The sequence below is a fragment of the Gossypium arboreum genome, chromosome 3 (assembly GCF_025698485.1).
Source record: "Gossypium arboreum isolate Shixiya-1 chromosome 3, ASM2569848v2, whole genome shotgun sequence".
Classification (NCBI taxonomy): domain Eukaryota; kingdom Viridiplantae; phylum Streptophyta; class Magnoliopsida; order Malvales; family Malvaceae; genus Gossypium; species Gossypium arboreum.
The window spans coordinates 6051410-6073234 of record NC_069072.1 but is presented as its reverse complement, the minus strand read 5'-3'; the positions used below and the strand labels follow the sequence as shown (position 1 = coordinate 6073234).

Genomic DNA, 21825 nt, shown 5'->3' with positions numbered 1-21825 from the left:
TTCAATTAAAATTATGTAATATTGAAGAAAGTGAAACATTAATGTTGTGATTAATTTTTCTAAATCGCCACTTTTTAAATTGATATGAATTATTGCTCTAATTTTTCTAATTTTTCTAAGGAACCAATATACTCAATATGAAAATTGAGAAGGTGGTTCTACCTATCCCTAGAAACCTGAAATCTACAGTTTTGTTTTTTTTCTCCGGTTAAATTGTTCTATTAGTCCCTATACTTTGCAAAAGTTATGGATTTAATCCTTATACTTTAATTTGGTCATTTTTTAATTTTTTTTACTTTCAATTTTTAAATTCTAGTTATCACCAAACAATAACTGTTAGATTAATTAAGTTAAGTTCTGCTATTTCTAAAATCTGATGTAACAAATATATTAATATATGTGTAATTCCATATCAATTTGTTATTTCCACATATTATTCATTGACTTCTCAGCCGAAGCAGTTCTCAGTTAGCCAAAACTCAAATACGTGCGTATTTATTAATACTGATGGTGTTGTTAACTCTGCGTCTGGTTTCTCTACTGCAAGTGGTGTGATACGTAACAGCAAATAAGAGTGGATCCTATGCTATAATCGCTTTTTGGGGAAATGCTTGGTGGCAAATGCTAAATTGGATGGATTAATTATACTTCAGAAACAATATTATGATGAGGTCATTATTCAATCAGACAATATTGAAAATGTGATTTCTATTAGTGATAGTAAGTCTACTGGTCCAAAAAATTCTTTGATAATAAGGATTTAATAAATTCTAGCCTTTAAAGAGAATTGGTCCTGGATTTATGTTTCTAGAGAGACTAATTGAGTAGCTGATGCTTTGGCAAAAATGGCTCTGTCAAGTAATGAATCCTTCAACATATTTGAGAGTCCCCCTTCGGAGATTAAAGTGGTCTTGAAGGATGATAATTCCTTTGATAAATTGTCTATGATCGACTTTATGTAAATTTCTTTGTTTACTTTATCAAATTTTTTTTTCAAAATTCGAAGAGTGAAGGGATTAAGATTAACCAATTTGAAATGTATAGGGATTGAATTGATCAAATTGAGGTACATGGACTAAATCACAACTTTCATAAAGGACATTGATTAATAACAAAATTTAACCTTTTTCTCTCCTTCAAAAAATCGGTTATTCTAGGAAAAAGAAAGCATTTGAAGGAAAACTCACGATCCATATACTGGTACTCTGCTGAAATCAGATCGCCGAGTTCATCCCATTTCTACTAATCTTACAATCCTTTAAATGTTCTTCAAGCGTAGTAAGAAACCCTTAATCAACCGTTCTTCCACTTCCAATCCTTTGCTTTTTTACTTGAACAAAATGCTTAAATTTATCAAGTTAAGTCCCTCTCGGATCAAAGATCTTCTTTTGATAGTTTCCCTTTCCATTTCCCTTTTCCTCGTATTCCTCCACCCCCAAATCCCTCTCCCACTCGCCGTAACAGCCCCATCCCGTTCCCCCACGCGCCGCCACCACCTCCTGTTCTCCATTGCTTCCTCAGCCGGCTCTTTCCCCCGCCGGAGCTCTTACATTCGCCTTTGGTACACTCCACGCGACACCCGCGCCATTGCTTTCCTCGATCAACGTTTATCTTCTTCAGTCGGCCCTAATCTCCCTCCTATTGTCGTGTCTGGCGATACTAGGTCGTTTCCTTACACCTTCAAGAGCGGTCTCCGTTCAGCCATACGCGTGGCACGTGTGGTCAAAGAAGCGGTTGACCTTAACGAAAAGGGGATCAGGTGGTTCGTGTTCGGGGACGATGACACCGTTTTCGTGGTCGACAATTTGGTCAAAGTGCTGTCGAAGTACGATCACGACAAGTGGTACTACGTCGGGAGCAATTCGGAGAGTTATGAGCAAAATTTGAAGTACTCTTTCGACATGGCGTTTGGTGGGGGAGGGTTCGCTATCAGTTACTCACTGGGGAAGGTTTTAGCTAGGGTCTTGGACTCTTGCTTGATGAGGTACGCTCACTTGTACGGAAGCGATTCTAGGATTTGGTCTTGTTTGGTTGAGCTTGGCGTAGGTTTGACTCATGAACCTGGCTTCCATCAGGTAAATTTAAACGTTTGAAAGGTTTTAAAGATACTGCTCTTAGGATTTAGGGCTTAGTATTTGATCTTTAGATTTAGGGCTTAGTATTTGCAGTTTTATGATTGGATTGTAACATTAGTTGGTGTATTAATTGAAAGTTTTAGTGTATGTGATCAAAGAGAGTGACTGTTGGATAGATAGAAGAGTTTTTTTTTTTTTTTGAGGGTATTATAGAAGAGTTTTGTTTGCTTGAAAAAGGGTGTGTTTTCTTACCTTTTTTTTAGAAGTTATAAAATTTTCTTTTGCAATTACGACAGGATAAACTCTGTTGTTCATTTCAAAATTGCTATCTGAATTTCTCCGAGAAAATAGCCAGTATTTATGGTGGGGTTTTAATGGTTTTTCTATATAGTATAGATGAGCTTTCACTGAATTTCAGACCAATTCTTTTAAAGACAGAATGCAAGTGCCGGATAGTGATTGAACCATGGCTTAAAGCCACGACCTGATCTCTTTTGATTTTAGTTCCTAAATTCCCCACTAGCCTTATAGATTCGAGTTCTATTCCGAGGCATTTTTATTGCTTGAGCTGCTATTGGATTCCCCTTCAATTCTAACAGGATACATACTTGGCCCCATATAAGAGATCGTATAAGAAAATATGATTTGGAAATTTCGAAAGAGGCTTAAAGCTGCATGGTATATTGATTTTGAGTTTTCACTGATATTATGCTGTTTGGGTCCTGTATGCGGATTTAACTAGAGGCCGCTGCTTGATTGATTTCAGCTTAGATGCTGTGACAATTATAGATTTAGTTTGGTTGAAATGAAACTATCAGCTTATTTGTTGAATTATTTTCTCCAGGTTGATGTGCGGGGTAGTATTTTTGGGATGCTTACAGCACACCCATTATCACCTCTTGTGTCTCTTCATCACTTGGATGCTATGGATCCAATCTTCCCAAATATGGACAGGACTCGAGCTCTGGAACACTTGTTTAAAGCTGTGAAGCTTGATTCTTCCAGGATTTTGCAGCAAACTGTCTGCTATGATCATTTTAACTCTTTGACCGTTTCCGTTGCATGGGGTTATGCAGTTCAGATTTATGAGGGCAACCAACTCCTCCCTGATCTCCTTTCTGTGCAGAAAACTTTTTCTCCGTGGAAGAGAGGTGCAAGAGTTGAGGATCACTTTATGTTCAATACAAGAGAATATCCTAGAAATTCATGTCAAAGACCACTAGTATTTTTCCTAAAAAGTGTTGCATCGAACAAAAATGTTGTCTGGAGCAATTATACCAGGCATTCTGATGGGAAGTGCTTAAGACCAGATGCTATAAAGAACCTCAAAGAAGTCAAAGTGGTCTCGCCAGAGCTTGATATTGAGCAGGTACGAATGAACTGATGTTTGACCTTTGAAATTTTTAACTTTAAGCTATGTTATTATATTGTCAACATTCTTGTTCCTTTCATGTTTTTTATGTTCTTGTCACTGAAATTATTGTCGCTGCAAATTTACCTCTCTATTCCAGATGATGGCTCCTCGTCGGCAGTGTTGTGAGATTTCGTCTTCATATAACGAATCAATGATTATCAACATAAAAAATTGTGGAGTTGATGAATTGATTTCCATGGATGTCTAGCCCATCTGTCAGGATAACTGCTGTCGTGGAAAAACTGAAGCACAAGAAAAAGCATGCGGAACTTTAGTGAGCTTTTTCTCAATTCATGCTGTTAACTATGAGGTAGTTTTTGTTGTTTTAGATGTACGTTTGTTGAAATGAATGGCTTTAATCTAACCTCTTTGCTCTGAAAATTCAAATTTTTTTGCGATGTTTCCCATATAGTTGCTAAAGGTGTAGTTGTTGTTAGTGGATGTGAAAACTGCCCATTTCCATTTTAAGTGTAATCATCACATGCAAGTTTTCTGAATGATGGCTTGTTGGGAAGGTTGAGGCCTGGGTTCTAGTTTCACCATGCATAAATGATATGTGGCTTCTCTCCTAGATTATTCTAGGTTTAAGTCCCACCATATGTGGGCACTGTCCGGATTTATTCTGGCCTAGGTCTGGATACATTCCAGTTTTTAGCCCGTTATGCTTTGTAGTGAGTTGATTCTGGTTCTAGTCGATTGAACATGTATTATTTGTGATTTGTATTTGTGAACTCCCTCAAAAATAAAGTTTCTGAATGATTGACATGTCTAAGCCTTGTGAGAAAATGTATTTTATGAATAACACAGTTGCATTTTCTAATGGTTTCCATTCATTATCTCAGGAGAGGAAAATGGAAATTCATGACTAAAAGCTGACCTTTGACATTTTGTTTTAGCATTGAGTGACCACTACCTCAAATATTGAGTAGCGGAATGTCCCTTTGATGAAACGGAAACAGCTACCATCTTACCATCGAAGAGTTTAGTAAAACAGTGACTAACAATGTGACTACTACTTGTTAAATTGATACCTTCAGAATTGATCAAAGGGGCTATCAGGTATGTAAACAAAGATGAAAAAACCAATGATTTTTTTTACACATCATGGAAAAATTCCATACTGATTACTATCCCTGTATGTTATCAGCTCGTGAAACAAATGAAGCTTTCATGAAATGTGAACAATTTTGATTATATGCTTAATGACCATTTTTTTTTTTTTTATCTTCTGTGGAGAGAATTCCATATTGTTTAAAGTCTCTTTCAGGATTTTTAGTTCAACCATATCCTTCACGTTCTATATTCTTTCATTAAAATTTCCAATTGCCTTTTTGTAAATCGACTGGTATATTTGCAATTGGCTTTTGCACCAAATTTTTTGTTTTGATAATAGTTTTTATTTTCTCGCATGGCACTCTTGTTTTATGCTTTTGGAATGCCTAGATTTGTGCTGATAAGATGCAAAAAACAAAGATTACCATCAGTTTTCACTACTTTTAAGCTAATATTGGTACTCTGTTTTGTTTTCTGAGCCCTTTTTTTAAACAAAAATTTGAATTTAAATGCTGAAATATTCAGCCTTTTAAATTTAAATATATGTTAATTGTTAGAGTTGGCAAAGTAACATATACTCGATTAAGTGTATCGAAAAAAAGGAAAACTGTGGTACGTGAAATGAGCTAATGATCTTTTTTTTCATTATTGATTTTTAAATTGTAAATAGATTATTTATTTGTTAATATAAATATATATAAATCAACGGGTGTTTGCATTTTCAAGGGAAACGAATGGATCGTAAAACGTTTAAAATTATAATGACTTTTTAATTTTAATAAAATTTATAAACGAGAAGCGTGAATTTCATTTACAAATATTTTTAAAAATTATAAATACAATCATAAGTAATATATTCAAATAACTATAAAATTATTTGTGGTTTCACATTGGTTAATAAAATTTGGTGGCTAATTTCAACTAACACTTGAACTACTAATTATCAAACAAAGACTAACGTTAAACAAACAAAAGAAGCCAGGCCTTCTATTCGGGTTGGATTGAACTTTTTTGTCTTTGGCGGCCTACCCCCCATGCTTTTTTTGCTTCTTCCTCCACATATCACCATGTAACTTTAACTGTACCCCATTGATTAAGTTACAAAACCAGCTTTATAAAATAAAATCTTTGTGCTTTAAACACAACATTCATCATCATTAGTGCGAAAATGCAGCTTTTTGTGTTCATCTCCAAAACCCAATCTTCTTCTCATCTCATGAACTTCATTTTGATCTCATCTTCTGTTTGTGTCACCTATCTTGTTGTATCGGTTTTGTTACTCAACGGCTCGAAGCCGCCGTCTCTGCGTGCGTATTCTTCTTACCAAGATGTTAATACACCGACGACAGTGGAGCATATTGTTTTCGGGATAGCTTCTAATCAGAAATCATGGACGAAACGGAAGGAGTATGTTAAGTTATGGTGGAAGCCTCGTCGAATGCGTGGATGTTTGTTCCTTGAAAGCATGCCTTCTAATGCAACTTTAATGGATGTTGATGATGTTACTTTGCCTCCTATATGCATTTCGGAGGATACTTCGAGGTTTCGTTACACTTACAGGGGTGGTCTTCGATCGGCGATCCGTGTAGCACGTGTGGTTTCGGAGACAGTTGCTCTTAACCATCCTAATGTAAGGTGGTATGTTTTTGGGGATGATGACACAGTTTTCTTTCCGGAGAACTTGGCAAAGACACTTTCTAAATACGATCATCAGCTTTGGTACTACATCGGGGCTGACTCGGAGATTTATGAACAGAACAGGATTTTCGGGTTCGGAATGGCGTTCGGGGGAGCAGGCTTTGCTATAAGTTACCCATTGGCTAAAGTTTTGGCTAAAGTTTTCGATTCATGTATAGAACGCTATCCTCATCTCTACGGAAGTGATTCCAGGGTCTACTCTTGCTTGACGGAGCTCGGTGTAGGCTTGACACGTGAACCCGGCTTTCATCAGGTACCAATCAAGTTCTGATACCTGCAGTATTACATTCATCTTATTAGCTGTAAGAATTCGGTTCAAACTTTGTTTAAATCATTATATTTATGTTTGAATTCCAACCAGTTTGATGTTCGGGGTAATGCATTCGGTCTATTGGCTGCTCATCCATTGACACCATTGGTATCACTCCATCACATAGATAACATAGACCCAATATTCCCTAGTATGACAACATCCAAGGCAATGCAACATTTATTCCATGCAGCAAACGTTGATCCTCAGCGGATTTTGCAACAAACGGTCTGCTACGATCGTTGGTCTTCATGGACTTTTTCGGTTTCATGGGGCTATGCCATTCAAGCATACAGCAAACCTGTATCTTTACCAGATGTTCTCCCTGTGCCAGAAACATTCAGGCAATGGAAACGGGGAAATGTATTGGCAGGAGTGTACACATTTAACACGAAAAAATTCCACCCACACCCTTGCCAGAGACCCACAATCTTCTATTTAAACAGTGTATCTTCTACCAAGCACGGAATAATCGAGACTGTTTACAATAAATCTCACGAAGATTGCACGCTTTTCATGGATCCGACGCGGAAACTCGAAGAAATCCGAGTTTTCACTAAGAAACTAGACCTTAACCACAAGCAGGTACCATGCTAATATCTCTTTTGAATGCTGTTTATAATTGCAAGTGAGGCTTATGTCATGTTTTCTTGGTACTTAGATGCAGGCACCGAGAAGGCATTGTTGTGACGTGTTACCGTCTAAATCCGGCAAAGTTTTGGATGTTGCGATTCGGGAATGCGGTGAAGATGAACTGATTTACATGCATGCATAGATGTTTAATTTCAGACTGTGTTAATGGGTAGATTCTTAAATGTCATATGTTGCTGGCATGCGGTGTAAGTTCAAATATTGTAGTATTTTTGAACTTGGCCTTGATTCAACATTGAATTCGAGCAGAGTACGAATATTTCGTTTCGTTTTTCAGTTAAAAAGCAGAAATTGTTGCAATTATTATTTGTACAAAAAGAATTTTAGTAGATAGTTCATAGTTGAGATGGGGCCAAACCTCATGACCATCAACATGTAAATGATGTAATATCTTGTTCGAGGTAACTGGGATTATTGGCGTAAAACGTGAATGTGTAATGTAGTGAAGCTCATGCAAAACATTAGGTCCAGGCCACGAGTTTCGTCAGCGTCGACCCTTTCTGTTGGCATACATGGTTTGTGAAACCTGGTAAAAAACAACAGCTACAAGTTCCTCCAAGGATTAAAAATTCTGGATTTAATTTAGTTCGTTAATACAATTATTTTAAAAGGTAACATTTAATAAATATAAATTTTGTTGTAGGAATTTTGACCTTTGAAATCGTTGATCCTTGAACAAGTTTAATATTGTATATGAATTGTCTATATGCAGTTTTATCTTTGAGTTTTATATTCCTATTATTAAGACCTCAAGCAAGTTTATAAATTAATTTTGTGGAGAGTTCGAGGCGGTGATGGTCAATTAACTCTATTGAGAGCCCGAACAAATTCATATAGAGACTTTACTATTCAAAGAGATAATGAATTCACAAAATAACGGTGCTTAGATCTTGTGGTATTCAAATTTTTTATTAATATCGTATAAGGACATAAGTTTAAATTTAATATTTTATATAAATTTATAATCTTTCCTAGTGTTAAATTTAATTATACCATAAATTCACAAAACTAAAAAGTAAAATGTAATCCAATATCCAATTAAAAACAATATTCACTCGAGTAAAAAGATTTATTTTCCTTTTACTATTAAAAACAATTTAATCCAATATCCAATTAAAAAAATCCATATCCATATCCATATTCGCAGAAGCTAGGGCGTGTGGATAAAATATTAGTTAGCTTTAGAATATGAATGAAGGGCAAGGCCAGTCTCCTCTGTGACAATATTCTAGGTCTTGCTTATCCTTGTCTAGTGGCGGCGCCAAGACTTAGGGTATCCAGGCTATTCAGCTATCTATCTGCCTTCACCGGCAATCCTTCGCCACCTCGTTCATTTTCGTCACTCCCAAAATCCGCGACGATGCCGGGTGTTGACCCGCCGGCGGTAGAGTGGCCTGCGAAGAAGGTGCGAGACACCTTCATCAAGTTCTTCGAAGGCAAAAATCACGTTTATTGGAAGTCTAGTCCCGTTGTTCCTCACAATGATCCCAGTCTCTTGTTCGCTAATGCCGGTACGCTTTTTTTTTTTTTTTTCTATTTTCAATTTAGTTGTAGTTACGACTTTAAACAGACGAATCGACCGCTGGTTAAATTTTTTTAAAATTTTTTTTGTTAAATTTGTTTTGTTGATTTGCGTGCAAAGAAGTATCATTTCCCAATTCCCAACTCCGTGATACTGAGCTTCTTGTTCATAATTTACTTTATTTTTTATAATACTATAGAAGTCCACTAAATTTATGTTTAAAATATTTTGATTTGACTATATATGTATTTTGTTGTGACTGGACAGGTATGAACCAGTACAAACCGATCTTTTTGGGGACTGTGGATCCGAACACTGCTATGAGCAAGCTCACCAGGGCGTGCAACACTCAAAAATGCATTCGAGCTGGCGGGAAGCATAACGATCTCGATGATGTAGGAAAAGACACTTATCACCATACCTTCTTTGAGATGTTAGGAAATTGGTCTTTTGGGGATTATTTCAAGAAGGAAGCAATTGATTGGGCTTGGGAACTCCTCACTAAGGTATATATTTTATGCGTTTTTTGTTATCGATATTGCAAAATGTAAGTAGTTTCTATATGTGTGTATCATATCTTGATGATATTCTGTTTATGTAGCTAATTTGCTAGGGATTTGATCAGTTTGGGTTTGGGATGCTGAGTGTTTGTATGGTTGATATGATGAGCTGCTTTTTAATATCTTTTCACAAATTTCCAACTTGTTTATTGAACTGCAGGTTTATGGCCTGTCTACAGATCGGATTTATGCCACTTACTTTGGTGGTGATGCAAGCTCTGGTCTTCCACCTGATAATGAAGCTAGAGATATATGGCTGAAGTTTCTACCCCCTGGACGTGTACTGCCATTTGGTTGCAAAGTACGTTTCTCCTTGGTTCTTTTTTAACCTTGTGTTTGTGTACATGTAACATGATGTATTTCTCTTCTTTCTACATATTGGGCGTGAGAAGTATAAAATTTTCTGCTATCTTGAGGGTATATAGGAAATCTTCCTTTACATGATTACTTTTTACTCTTCTTTGCTGATAAACCAAGTTTTTCATGGTGCTACTTGTATATTTTAAGACCTATCCTGAATTTTAATTCGGATTTCATATACCCTTATATGTGTTCATGCGAGCATTTGCATTTTGTTGTGTTGAATCGTATGATTGAGATTTTAATCTGTTTATGGCTTAGTTGAAGAAAGCAAATAACTTATCTTAGTTTGGGGATAACATGTGAATAATAGGTACTATGGTCTATCTAATTGGTTTTACCTTTTTCTGTAGGACAATTTCTGGGAGATGGGTGATACAGGTCCTTGTGGGCCTTGCACTGAAATTCACTATGATCGAGTAGGCAACCGCGATGCTGCTTCATTGGTGAATAATGATGATCCAACATGTATTGAGATATGGAACCTTGTTTTTATTCAGGTACACTTTTTTGTATTAATGGTTATGCTTTCACCATTTTTGTTAATTAACCTATCTCATAAGCATCCAGTCAATTGCTATTAAATTTTCATAGTTATCCAAGAATTTAGCCTGCTTTCATATGTGGATACTTCTGCGGTTAGTATGGTGCTTGTTTGGGGCAATACGGAGAGTTCTTGAACTGCAGTAACTTTTATGCTAGCATGTCATGCCAGCCTTTATTACCAACATGGTAGTCTCTAGAAGGTTTTCTGCTGATTTTTGCATTACTCTTATACAGTTTAATAGGGAAAGCGATGGCTCTCTAAAACCTCTTCCAGCAAAGCATGTTGACACTGGGTTGGGTTTTGAGAGATTGACTTCAGTACTTCAGAACAAAATGAGCAATTATGATACTGATGTGTTCTTGCCAATTTTTGATGTTATCCAACAGGTTAGATGATGACGCTGATGTATTTTTTAGTTTATATTTTATACATGTTTCTTTTTTAATTGATATCATGATTAATCATATGTTTAAGTTTCTGAATGTGTATATACAAATGTGCCAGTTGTCGCTAGTTCATGTGCCGTGTGTTAGAGATGGTCTGACCTTGATACAATTCTTTTCTTTCCCTAAGTTTTATATTTTTCTTGAAACTGTAATTCTTGTAAATGTTCCATACAAAGGAAAAGTAATGATTCTTTTCTTTATCTTCACCAGCACTTTAATGGCTTATATACCTCTGTTTTCCATCTATGCTAGAGAATATATTTCTTAGTTACCAGTCTGATAAAATATTTTAACACTTGATGATTTCTTAACTTTTTATCAAGTTATTATGTTAAAAACAGAATTTGCAAACTCTGAAGCTATTGAGAATTATTTTTATCCAGTTTATCTGATTTGGCTCAAATTGGCTTGTTTCAAATTGGCTTGTTTGTTTAAAGGTTTTGTAACTGATGCTAGAATGAGGAGAATTGAATGCATAATTGTTGATTTTTCCAACAGGTCACAGGGGCACGCTCATATTCTGGAAAAGTTGGGCCTGATGATATTGACAAAGTTGACATGGCATATAGGGTTGTTGCTGATCATATTAGAACTTTGTCTTTTGCCATTGCTGATGGTGCTTCTCCAGGTAGATACTGACTTGAGGTTTCTTGTTGAATGTTTGTTTAAATTTTTTGGTTAGTTTCAATGGTATTCTTTTGTATGTTGATCGTCCATTTTAGAAATAAATTTTTGTCCTCATGTTTGTTGGGTAGGCTTTTTGGATGACTGTCTTTGATTGCATGTTTGTGAATGTATGTGTTTATACCGTAATTAAGTTTGACCCGTAATTGACTTTTTTTTTTTTAATTTCCATTCGCATCTGCTATTACAGTATATTACAGTGTGGAGGAGATTGTGGGCTCCTTTTTGCTTTCAGTTTTAGGCGCTGTCAGATTGTGTTATCTTATCTTGTTAAGAGCAGCTCTGGGCGTGGCTGTTGGGCTATGGTGTTTGTAATAATTAAACATATTAATTTTTAGGGTCGACTGACAATGATAAATTCTCTCTCCAAGTTTGTACCGTATGATAGCGTATTTTTCTTTCTTCCTTTTGATGATGTTCATTTTCCCTCCAGAATTTGTTGAATTTCAGCGCTTGATAGTTGTTTTACTTTAGAAGTCTATTTAAATGCTGAGCACCGTATTCTGAAAACCTTATCATTTACATCTAGTCCATGTATTTTAATGTAACTAGGGATGTGAAGTGTAGGTTTGTTTACATAGGAATGGTTTGTAATTGTTTCATGTATTAGCCACCTGATATTTCTCTGTGTAGAGACTATGTATAGTATTCTAAAGCTGATTCATGATGTTTGTGTTTGATGGATAGGCAATGAGGGACGTGAATATGTCTTAAGACGTATTCTTCGCCGTGCTGTTCGCTATGGCAGTGAGGTCTTGAAAGCTCCTGAGGGTTTTTTCAGCAGGTAGGAACAACTGATATTTTTCTGTTTTTCTTTTGTTAATAATTGAAATGTATAATGCACTTTATATCTCCTTGAGCTATTAAAGCAGTTTTTCAGAGTAAAACCCTATGAAAAAAATACTATGGGGACTAGGCACAAATATTATTTTAAAGAGGTTATTTAATTTTTATAATTGAATGAATTATTCATTTATTGATAAGTTAATATTTATTAACTTATAAATAAATTTATGTTTTCTGCCCTTGTACATGTATATTATTATTTTCTTACTAAGATAAATGAATGACATATAAATGAAAAACACCGCTATAGATTATAGTAATGGGATCACCTGTAGATGAAAAAAAAGTATTCAAAGGGTCATGAATATTCCTACTAATGATTATCAAGATCCAGATGACAATCGAGCTTAACTAAGACACACTCCAAACGAGGCATTTCAAGTAATGTGGTATGTGCATTTTAAAGATTAAGGAGTAGGTGCAGTTTGGTTTAGGTACATAGAGAAAAACTAATTCTAGATGCATATTTTGAGAAAGAGCTTAAATGAGAAGGTACAAGTTAGGTGAAAATTTTCTTATAGTATCATATGAACTTTTTTTTTTTCTCTTTTTAGGAACTATAATTTATATATTTGTTAGGCCCTAGAGAATTATAAAAAAAATATTTTTGTATTTAGTGAGCTTAAATGACATATAAATGAAAAACACCGGCTATAGATTATAGTAATGGGATCACCTGTAGATGAAAAAAAAGTATTCAAAGGGTCATGAATATTCCTACTAATGATTATCAAGATCCAGATGACAATCGAGCTTAACTAAGACACACTCCAAACGAGGCATTTCAAGTAATGTGGTATGTGCATTTTAAAGATTAAGGAGTAGGTGCAGTTTGGTTTAGGTACATAGAGAAAAAACTAATTCTAGATGCATATTTTGAGAAAGAGCTTAAATGAGAAGGTACAAGTTAGGTGAAAATTTTCTTATAGTATCATATGAACTTTTTTTTTTTCTCTTTTTAGGAACTATAATTTATATATTTGTTAGGCCCTAGAGAATTATAAAAAAAATATTTTTGTATTTAGTGAGCTTAAATGACATATAAATGAAAAACACCGGCTATAGATTATAGTAATGGGATCACCTGTAGATGAAAAAAAAGTATTCAAAGGGTCATGAATATTCCTACTAATGATTATCAAGATCCAGATGACAATCGAGCTTAACTAAGACACACTCCAAACGAGGCATTTCAAGTAATGTGGTATGTGCATTTTAAAGATTAAGGAGTAGGTGCAGTTTGGTTTAGGTACATAGAGAAAAACTAATTCTAGATGCATATTTTGAGAAAGAGCTTAAATGAGAAGGTACAAGTTAGGTGAAAATTTTCTTATAGTATCATATGAACTTTTTTTTTTTCTCTTTTTAGGAACTATAATTTATATATTTGTTAGGCCCTAGAGAATTATAAAAAAAATATTTTTGTATTTAGTGAGGTTATTATCTTAATAAACTGGCTCAAGTCTGGACAATGAGATTCAAGTAATTAATTAAGATTATTAACTTTATCAAACATTCATTTGTCAAGGTTTTGTAGCATTAGCTTAACACTCTTGTCATTAACCTATAATTGATCTTTATTAGTTATTAGTGATTTTTGTTTGAATCCAGGCTTGTAAGGATTGTGGTGGAAGTCATGGGTGATGTTTTCCCAGAGTTAAAGCAGCATGAGGCACGCATTGGGGACATAATTGCTGCGGAAGAAGCGAGCTTTGGCAAGACTTTGGTGAAGGTGAGTGTGTGAGCTCAGGGCGTATCATGAATTTCATTCATCCCAATATATCTTTTTGTTTTCCATTTTTTACATATTTCTACAATGTCAAATGCCCTTCCAACTATGAAAAACATGGTTTGGGATAGGTTGCTTTTGATAATAAGTTATAATTTTGATTTTCAAAATCTTGGTATCAATCAAGTGCTTTTCTTGATTCCTTCTATCTAGCCATGTTGTTTGATTGTTTTTAGATATGATCTTCCTGTAATGATTGATGTATTGCCAGCATGTTCAATGATAATCATGAATAATTATTTACCTATGTTCAGGGAATCGAGAAATTTAAGAAGGCAGCCCAGGATGTTCAAGGGAGGATATTAAGTGGGAAGGTAAGTGTATTTCAGTTTGTCTTTTTCTATCATTGAGGGCAACATGCACTATCAATGCATTATGCAGTCTATAATTTTCTAAATTATGCAATTTTGTCTTATATTTTTCACTTAAAGTGATCTATAAGAGAAGCTTTAATCTACCCTTCCAAGCTAGTTGTTGAGCTATTTTTACTTCTACAATCTCTCAGAAGATTTCTGTTGATTTTCAATGATACTGATTGCTCTGAGGAATAGTGTTTAAGAAATTTTATCAACTTGCTTGCAGAAGCAGATGATATATGCATTTGGATATGTGTATAATCCATCTGAATTTTGAACTTTTTTAATTTATTTTTTATTCTAGTCTAGTGAAACCTGAAAGGAATGGATTTGGTAAGTCTTCACTTCCTTTACATGGACCAGTGGCTGTCTTACAATATGTTGGGTCTTTTTTCTTTTCTCTTTCCAGGATGCTTTTATCTTGTGGGACACATATGGGTTTCCATTAGATTTAACTCAGGTAGACAGGTGAACTTGGTTCTCTTTTCTATATATAAATCTATTTGCCTCTCCATTCTGATTTTCTTTTGCTGCAGTTGATGGCAGAGGAAAGAGGTTTGATAGTAGATGTTGATTGTTTCAATAATGCTATGGATGAGGCTAGAGAAAAGTCAAGGAGTGCCAGAAATAAGGTAATAGGAATTTGATTTGTGTATTCCACGGACATTTTTGTCTATAAACAGCTAGGTTGTTTTCTCTTTGCTCTTTTTAGTGATTAAGTAAAAGATGCTAGGCATTATTAGACAGCTGACGCTGTATTGTAACCTAAAAGAAAATTTGATGCGTCAAAAAGCTGAAAACAGTCAAAAGGGAATGCATCTTAGAAAGGAGTGCTCACATAATTGAGTTTTTTCTCCATATTTTATGCTAATAAGAGCTTTCTTTCCAGCAAGCTGGTGGTGCTATCGTCATGGATGCTGATGCTACCTCTGCACTGCACAAGAAGGGAGTGTCTACGACAGATGATTCCTTCAAATTCATATGGTTCCAGGTCTGCATACATCTTTAGATGGCACTTAAGTTAGATGTCATTTAATCTGGTATACGATTTTGGCTAGTGAAAGTATTGAAAGTTTAATTAGTTGTTGGCTGTTGAGAGAAATTGTATTTCAGCTACATCATGTTGGGAAAAGATTTGTCTCCATCTGATAAGATCTATTAGATAATAGTGAAAATTCTAGTGAAGTGTTGGAAGGATGTTGACAATTTTATATTTGTTATTTAAAAAAAGAAACTTTGTTTATTGGTTTTTTTAACTTTCATTTCAGCCTTGAAACAATTACAATATTAGAGTGAAATAATCATCTATTGCTTATGGTGTCAGAAAGGCTATGTTCCTTAAGTTACTCTTTTTCTCTAGAATCTAGAATTGAAAAATAAAAAGTTTAGTCTGTAAGATTATCTCTTTTTCATCTTATTTGACGGCATTATTGGAATGCTTAGGAGTTTTCTTTGTTGTAAAAGTTCTTTCTTTCTGTTGATATGTAGTAATGTATCTCTTTTTAAGTAATTAGATTACCATCTTCTTAATGTTAAGGAGGAGTCATGTACCTTTTGCCTGCATAACCTGAATTTGGAAGTTCTCTGCCGGAGGTGTTGCTATTTAGTGGGCTATGAGCCTTTGAGGCTTGAAGACTTTTCTATTCTAGCTTTTTACTGTTTGGTTTCTTGGCTGCATCCTTTTGATGATGGAGTATTCCATCCATGACTTGATGTTTCCCATGTTTTTTTTCCAGCCCCATGAAAGTGTAATAAAGGCCATATACAATGGCTCTGAGTTTATGGAAAATGCAACTGCTGGCAATGATGTTGGCATAATTTTGGAATCTACGAGTTTCTATGCTGAGCAAGGTGGTCAGGTATTTAACTTATGTGAAGGCTTTTTATCCTAGTGATGATATCAATTTACCTTTTTGGGTCTGTATGAACCGGTGTGTAGGTTGCTGTGGGTTTGAAATATATTGGTTACAATGTAAAAGATAAGTTTTATGATTTTGGGCCTGTATTGGTTCGGAAATGTTTTGTGATTGATTCAAGAAGGAAAATGTTGAATGTTGTAGATTAAAGGCAAAAGATAAATAAAAAACCAGCCTGCTAGCCTAGGGTTATGGGCAAGTAAATTAGGCTTAGGATTGAAGTTTGGTGGTTGCTTACATGCTTTGATCTGGGAGTCAAGGTTTTGTAGATGGCTATAGTGGGTTTTACAGGGAATTAACTTCATGCTGGTTATAACTTTATAAGTTTGAGAAGTTTCTTAAAATAGAAAAAGAAGAAAGGCAATTATTATTTGGGCATCTCTTCTAGATTTCCTTTGGTAATATATACGTATATTGTATTTATTTCCTTAGGTAATATATATGTAATATGCATGTATATCTTTTTTATATGATTCTATGCTTAGAAATGTGCATATATTCATTGATACTGAAGTACATTAACATCTATATCTAAGGAAGTAATGCCAGAAGGAATGGGATGCTAGTCAAGTGATTGCTTTCCTTTGTTGTGATTTATTTATTTATCTGACATATTTGCTTGTGGACATAGATTTTTGATACTGGATATCTTGATGGTTCCTTTGGCTCCTTCCAAGTATGTAATGTTCAAATTTTTGGAGGTTTTGTACTTCATATTGGTTCTCTTTCTGGAGCTTCTGGCAAATTCTCTGTTGGTGATAAAGTAACTTGTAAGGTAAAAACATAAACTTCAAATTACCTCTTATTTCTTCTTATCTGTAAAATGATTTGTTTTTTTTTTTTTACTGGCAACTTTTTCATTATCCATAAACTTTAAATCCATAAACTTTAAACTACTACAGGTTGACTATGATAGGCGGACGTTGATTGCTCCTAACCATACTTGCACGCATATGTTGAACTTCGCTCTTAGGGTACAATTCAAACTTAATTCTTGATTCTTTAGTAGTTTTTGTTCTTGTATTTCTTAGTAGTTTTCCATGATTCACATTCGTATGATTTTAATGTAGGAAGTGCTTGGTAATCATGTTGACCAGAAGGGGTCCATTGTTCTTCCTGAAAAATTGAGATTTGATTTTTCCCATGGTAAGTTCAATACAGGTTGTGTTTGGTAAACTGTTGCAAATTTTTAAACCATTGAAAAATAAAATCTGCAATGATTCTATCATTTCTAAAAACCACTTAATTAAGAATTTTCAAGTTAAAAATCAATTTAAGGAAAAATAAGTTTTTTTAGTTGCATTTGTCTCACATATTTTCCTTTTCAAGAATTTTCAAGTTAAAATCAATTTAAGGAAAGATATATTTTGTAATTACATTTGTCTCAAATATTTCCTTTTTAAATTTTACCAATGCAAAATACTTGTAAAATCACATAATTTTTCAGTACCATACCAACCAATTTCTATATCAGTACTTCATTTTTATTTTGGAGTTCAATTTTTCTAAACTATTACAAAAGATTCAAATAAGCAATATACTCGGCATTTAATTTTCAGTACCATACCAACGAATTTTTATATCACAGATACTGTACCTTGAATTTTCTGAACTAAAAGTTGAACAGTAATTCTTTTGTTGAATTTTTTCAATTTATCCAATAGCATCCCAATTGTTATGCGATTTAGTTTGTGGTATGCTTTATAACAGTACACTAAAATATGATCCAATATTATCAGATCCAAACAGAGACGGAGCCATCAATGCTGATCATTTGAGAAAAATTGAAGCTATTGTGAATGAGCAAATAAAATCTGAGTTAGATGTATATTCAAAGGAGGTAACGCTTGCTGAAGCCAAGCATATCAACGGTTTGCGAGCTGTCTTTGGAGAAGTAAGCTTAAGCATTTTTGTTCTTATGGTTTTCTAATTTGGCTTTGCTCATTCCTTGAGAAGTTATGTTTGTGTTATATTTCCAATGCAGGTTTATCCTGATCCAGTTAGAGTAGTGGCAGTTGGTAAAAAAGTGGAGGACCTTCTTGCTGATCCAGAAAACAAAGAATGGTCATCAATTTCATCTGAATTATGTGGAGGTTAATGTCTTTATTTAAATGAGTTCACTAGAAGCCTTGCTATGAATTTTGTGTTGAAGCTGACTTCTGAGGATTTTTGTAGGTACACACATAACAAATACACGGGAAGCAAAGGCATTTGCTCTTTTATCTGAGGAGGGAATTGCTAAAGGAGTTCGAAGGATAACTGCTGTCACCACTGAGAGTGCTTTGAAGGCAATGGAATTGGGTGGCCTGCTTTTGAAGGAAGTAGATGATGCATCCAATATGGAAGTAAGCTTGCTGGAAAAGGTGTGTTTATCTGACTTGCTCTATAAGACATCAATTCTTGAAAGTTTTTCTTATCAATTCCTTTCACCATTTTTGTTTTAAGTTGCTATTTAACTCTGATTGTTCTGCTTGAAGGTACTCCAATGGTTTTTGTTTCATATATCTTAAATGCTGCGTTTCCAGTTCAGTTTATGCCATTTTCATCAGCTTGTTTTAGGACTTGCCATGTTTCTTAGATATTTAGTTTCCAAATTTTGTTATAATACTGTTCTCTCAGTGCTCTTGCTTCCTTCTGAACCGGTAAAAAGACCATAGAAATGTGCCTTTAGTTTGTCATGGTTGGATCATGGGTATTTTTAGATATTAAACCTCCTTATCTCATACTGAAACTAAATAGGTTGTTCATGTAACAGCTTAGTGGATATATATCTCGTATTGTGTGCATAATATGCAATTTGTAAGTTCATGTTTTTTACTTAAACCATGATAGAGGGTAAAATGCTTGGTTTCTTTTTTTTTTTTCTCCTATCATACATAGGGTGATATTGTACTCTATTTAAGAGCCCATTATCTATGTCAAACGAAAACATTGTACAAGGAATAGCCGCCTTTTTTTTTTTAATTTTTAATTTCTTTTGCCTTTTCAAACTTCATTTTGCATCTTTACAGAAAGTGGCTTCTCTAAAAACTACTGTGGATTCTGCATCAATTCCTGCTGCCCAGAAAGCTGATATTAGGGCCAAAATTGCACAACTTCAGGTATCAACTATTTGCAGTTAATTAATAATTATCACCTATTTCCTTTGATTCGACATTTTCCCTAATTTGCATTTTAGATCCGTTAGATGCTAAATTATGATGTGGATATGAGGACATGACGCTGAGTTTCAGCAACAATAGTCCAAAAATAGTCTCGTTTAGTTGCTACAACAGTAAAGCTTTTTTTTTGGTCAATTATATGGTCTTAGAATGCCTTCTAAATTGTGATTTGTTTTATCAGAATCAACTGAAAAAAGCACAAAAGAAGATTGCTGAACAAAATATGCAGAGAGCTGTCGCGACAGCAACCGAATTGGCTGAAGTTGCTGCCAAAGAGGGAAAGACTTTCTGTGTCACTCGTATTGATGTTGGTTTAGATGCAGCTGCTCTCCGCGAAGCGGTTTCAAAAGTTATTCAACAAAAGGTTTCAAGCAAATTCTGACCTTTCTTATCAATTAATAGTATCTTTTATCAAAGTTTGCTTCACACATCTATGCTGAATGTTGCCATATAATGAACAGGGTATGCCGGTTATGGTTTTCAGTATTGACGAAACCACAAACAAGGCTGTCGTTTATGCTGGTGTACCCGAGAAATCTGAACAGAGCAAGCTATTGGAAGTATCAGAGTGGTTGACAAATGCCGTAGGGCCTCTAAAGGGGAGGTGTGGCAAAGGCAAGGGCGGTCTTGCTACAGGACAGGTTAGTATTAGTAACTCGATGCTCGGAAGTTGGTTGCTGTGAGAAATGGTCGCATTTTTCTCATAAATTTGAGTTTGTTCGCATGCTCCATTTTTTTTAATTTACGGAATATACTTTTTCCATTTCAGGGAACGGATGGTTCACATGTTAAGGAGGCCATGGACTTGGCAACTTCATTTGCTTCAATGAAGTTAAAATGAAAAAATTTTCTGCAACTTTCGTCTCTGACATGGAAGAAGCATTGATGCTACTAAATTTCATCGATACATTAAAGTGAAATAGAAAACATTTAATTTGTGTGGAAATGCTGCAATTGCCACATAGACCCACAGCGTGTTCAAAATCTATCACTGTAATATACTATTTTATTTTTCACTTACGAACATGTCTCGGCATATAGAAGAAAAATTATGCTATTGATACCATTCGAACATCTCCACGCTTCTTTATTTAGCAGTGAAAATGGATTATAAGAATGAACTAAGTTTTTATTTGATTATTTACGTGTTTAATTATTTTAATCAATTAATTATATATTCTATTGAATTAATTAATTTTATGAAATAATCAAAATATTTTAATAATCTTAGTTACATCAATTTTCTCATTTCTAACTAAAGGTGTATTATATCATGTGTCGTAATTTAGTAACAATAAGATAATCTATTTTAGTTATTTATGTTTAAAATGTTACATTTTAGTTATTTATATAATAATGTATTATAATATTTTAGTCATTGAATTGTTAATTGCAGTTAATGGTGTAATGGTAAACTCATGTGGCATGGTAAATTATTATTTCAAATAAAATTTAAGTTAAATTATATAATTGATCCCTATATTTTTGAGCAAATTAATTCTTTTTTTCTTTTATTTTCCATTCTCTTTTGTTTCTCCTTCTCTTTGATTGATCTTCCCAATTTAAATTGTTTCAAAAATAAAAGTATAGGGACTAGTTTTAACAAATAGAAAACATAAAAAATTATGTTACAAGAAATGGAGAAGGGAGAAAATAGAGGAGAAAGAGAATATAATGAAAAAAAGAAAAAAAAAGAGAAGTTCAAAGAACATAAAAGAAAAAAATAGATCAAAATGAAAAAAAATATAGGGACTAATTGTATAATTTAATCTAAAATTTTCATTTGAAATGATGATCTAACGTGACACATCAGTTTACCATTACACTGTTAACGACAATTAACGCTCAATGACTAAAATGTTGCAACACGATAACATAAATGACTAAAACGTAACATTTCAAATATAAATGACTAAAATATAACTTGAGACAAATAAAAGTGACTTTTTTTTGTAGTTTACCCATAAAATAATAGTATAATAAAATAATAGTATAAATTAACATAGGGAAATTATATACATATAGTAAAATATTAAGAGGTTAACAAGTGTCTTATATGTATAATTAAATATTAAAAAATAATATTTCGCTCGGGTATAGTGGATGTAAAAGAGGAGTGATATACTAAAAATAGTAGAGTGTTAAAAAGATGGGTGAATGATAGTTGTATCATATCAAAGTGTTTAGTTGTAGAAAATTGTGATTCTTATTTTGTGTTTGCTAAAGATTAAAATATAAGCGTTATTTATGGATGTACCATTTTACCCTTAAATTTTTAGTTTCATATTTATTTCATTGTTTTCACTATGAATATTAATATTATGTTTTTCTTAACAACACTATTATACTTAAAAAATAGTTTAGTATAATATAACTAAAATTGTATTTAACCAATGTTAATAAATTTTTTACACAATATAACAATAATTTGACAATA

The 21825-nt window shown here is 33.9% G+C and overlaps 3 protein-coding genes across 4 annotated transcripts; all 3 read left to right on the top strand.

Annotated features, from left to right (window-relative positions):
• The first annotated feature begins 1136 nt into the window (after positions 1–1136).
• On the top strand, positions 1137–4685 carry LOC108474738 (uncharacterized). 2 transcript variants are annotated; one of them, XR_001869928.2, is made up of 4 exons: positions 1137–2075; positions 2920–3444; positions 3587–3799; positions 4332–4685. XR_001869928.2 is itself a non-coding variant. In XM_017776748.2 (3 exons), exons 1-3 carry the CDS (start codon positions 1263–1265, stop codon positions 3695–3697), a joined length of 1449 nt encoding a protein of 482 aa, XP_017632237.1. In that variant the 5' UTR covers positions 1137–1262; the 3' UTR covers positions 3698–4685. The 2 variants fall into 2 exon arrangements, 1 of the variants encoding a protein (XP_017632237.1); XM_017776748.2 differs by having other exon boundaries at positions 3587–4685.
• Positions 4686–5514: 829 nt separating this feature from the next.
• Positions 5515–7492, top strand: LOC108475919 (uncharacterized). The gene is made up of 3 exons (XM_017777915.2): positions 5515–6493; positions 6602–7135; positions 7212–7492. Exons 1-3 carry the CDS (start codon positions 5711–5713, stop codon positions 7323–7325), a joined length of 1431 nt encoding a protein of 476 aa, XP_017633404.1. The 5' UTR covers positions 5515–5710; the 3' UTR covers positions 7326–7492.
• Positions 7493–8294: 802 nt separating this feature from the next.
• Positions 8295–20509, top strand: LOC108475918 (alanine--tRNA ligase). The gene is made up of 23 exons (XM_053025462.1): positions 8295–8712; positions 8991–9229; positions 9444–9584; positions 9997–10143; positions 10424–10576; positions 11135–11264; positions 12008–12104; positions 13778–13898; positions 14210–14269; positions 14721–14771; positions 14848–14943; positions 15201–15302; positions 16048–16170; positions 16859–17002; positions 17130–17201; positions 17298–17373; positions 17967–18121; positions 18212–18320; positions 18403–18590; positions 19239–19328; positions 19570–19752; positions 19850–20029; positions 20158–20509. The coding sequence occupies exons 1-23, from the start codon at positions 8394–8396 to the stop codon at positions 20227–20229; spliced, it is 3048 nt and encodes a 1015-aa protein (XP_052881422.1). The 5' UTR covers positions 8295–8393; the 3' UTR covers positions 20230–20509.
• Positions 20510–21825: the final 1316 nt, after the last annotated feature.

What these genes read in the sequence shown, in the direction of transcription:
- LOC108475919 (XM_017777915.2), top strand. Translation starts at nt 5,711, where the DNA reads ATGCAGCTTTTTGTGTTCATCTCCAAAACCCAATCTTCTTCTCATCTC. An exon ending in GTGAACCCGGCTTTCATCAG is followed by an intron (nt 6,494 to 6,601) that starts GTACCAATCAAG and finishes AATTCCAACCAG; the next exon opens with TTTGATGTTCGGGGTAATGC. An exon ending in TAGACCTTAACCACAAGCAG is followed by an intron (nt 7,136 to 7,211) that starts GTACCATGCTAA and finishes CTTGGTACTTAG; the next exon opens with ATGCAGGCACCGAGAAGGCA.
- LOC108475918 (XM_053025462.1), top strand. Translation starts at nt 8,394, where the DNA reads ATGAAGGGCAAGGCCAGTCTCCTCTGTGACAATATTCTAGGTCTTGCT. An exon ending in TGTTGAACTTCGCTCTTAGG is followed by an intron (nt 17,202 to 17,297) that starts GTACAATTCAAA and finishes ATTTTAATGTAG; the next exon opens with GAAGTGCTTGGTAATCATGT. An exon ending in TGCGAGCTGTCTTTGGAGAA is followed by an intron (nt 18,122 to 18,211) that starts GTAAGCTTAAGC and finishes TTTCCAATGCAG; the next exon opens with GTTTATCCTGATCCAGTTAG.
- LOC108474738 (XM_017776748.2), top strand. Translation starts at nt 1,263, where the DNA reads ATGTTCTTCAAGCGTAGTAAGAAACCCTTAATCAACCGTTCTTCCACT. An exon ending in ATGAACCTGGCTTCCATCAG is followed by an intron (nt 2,076 to 2,919) that starts GTAAATTTAAAC and finishes TATTTTCTCCAG; the next exon opens with GTTGATGTGCGGGGTAGTAT. An exon ending in CAGAGCTTGATATTGAGCAG is followed by an intron (nt 3,445 to 3,586) that starts GTACGAATGAAC and finishes TCTCTATTCCAG; the next exon opens with ATGATGGCTCCTCGTCGGCA.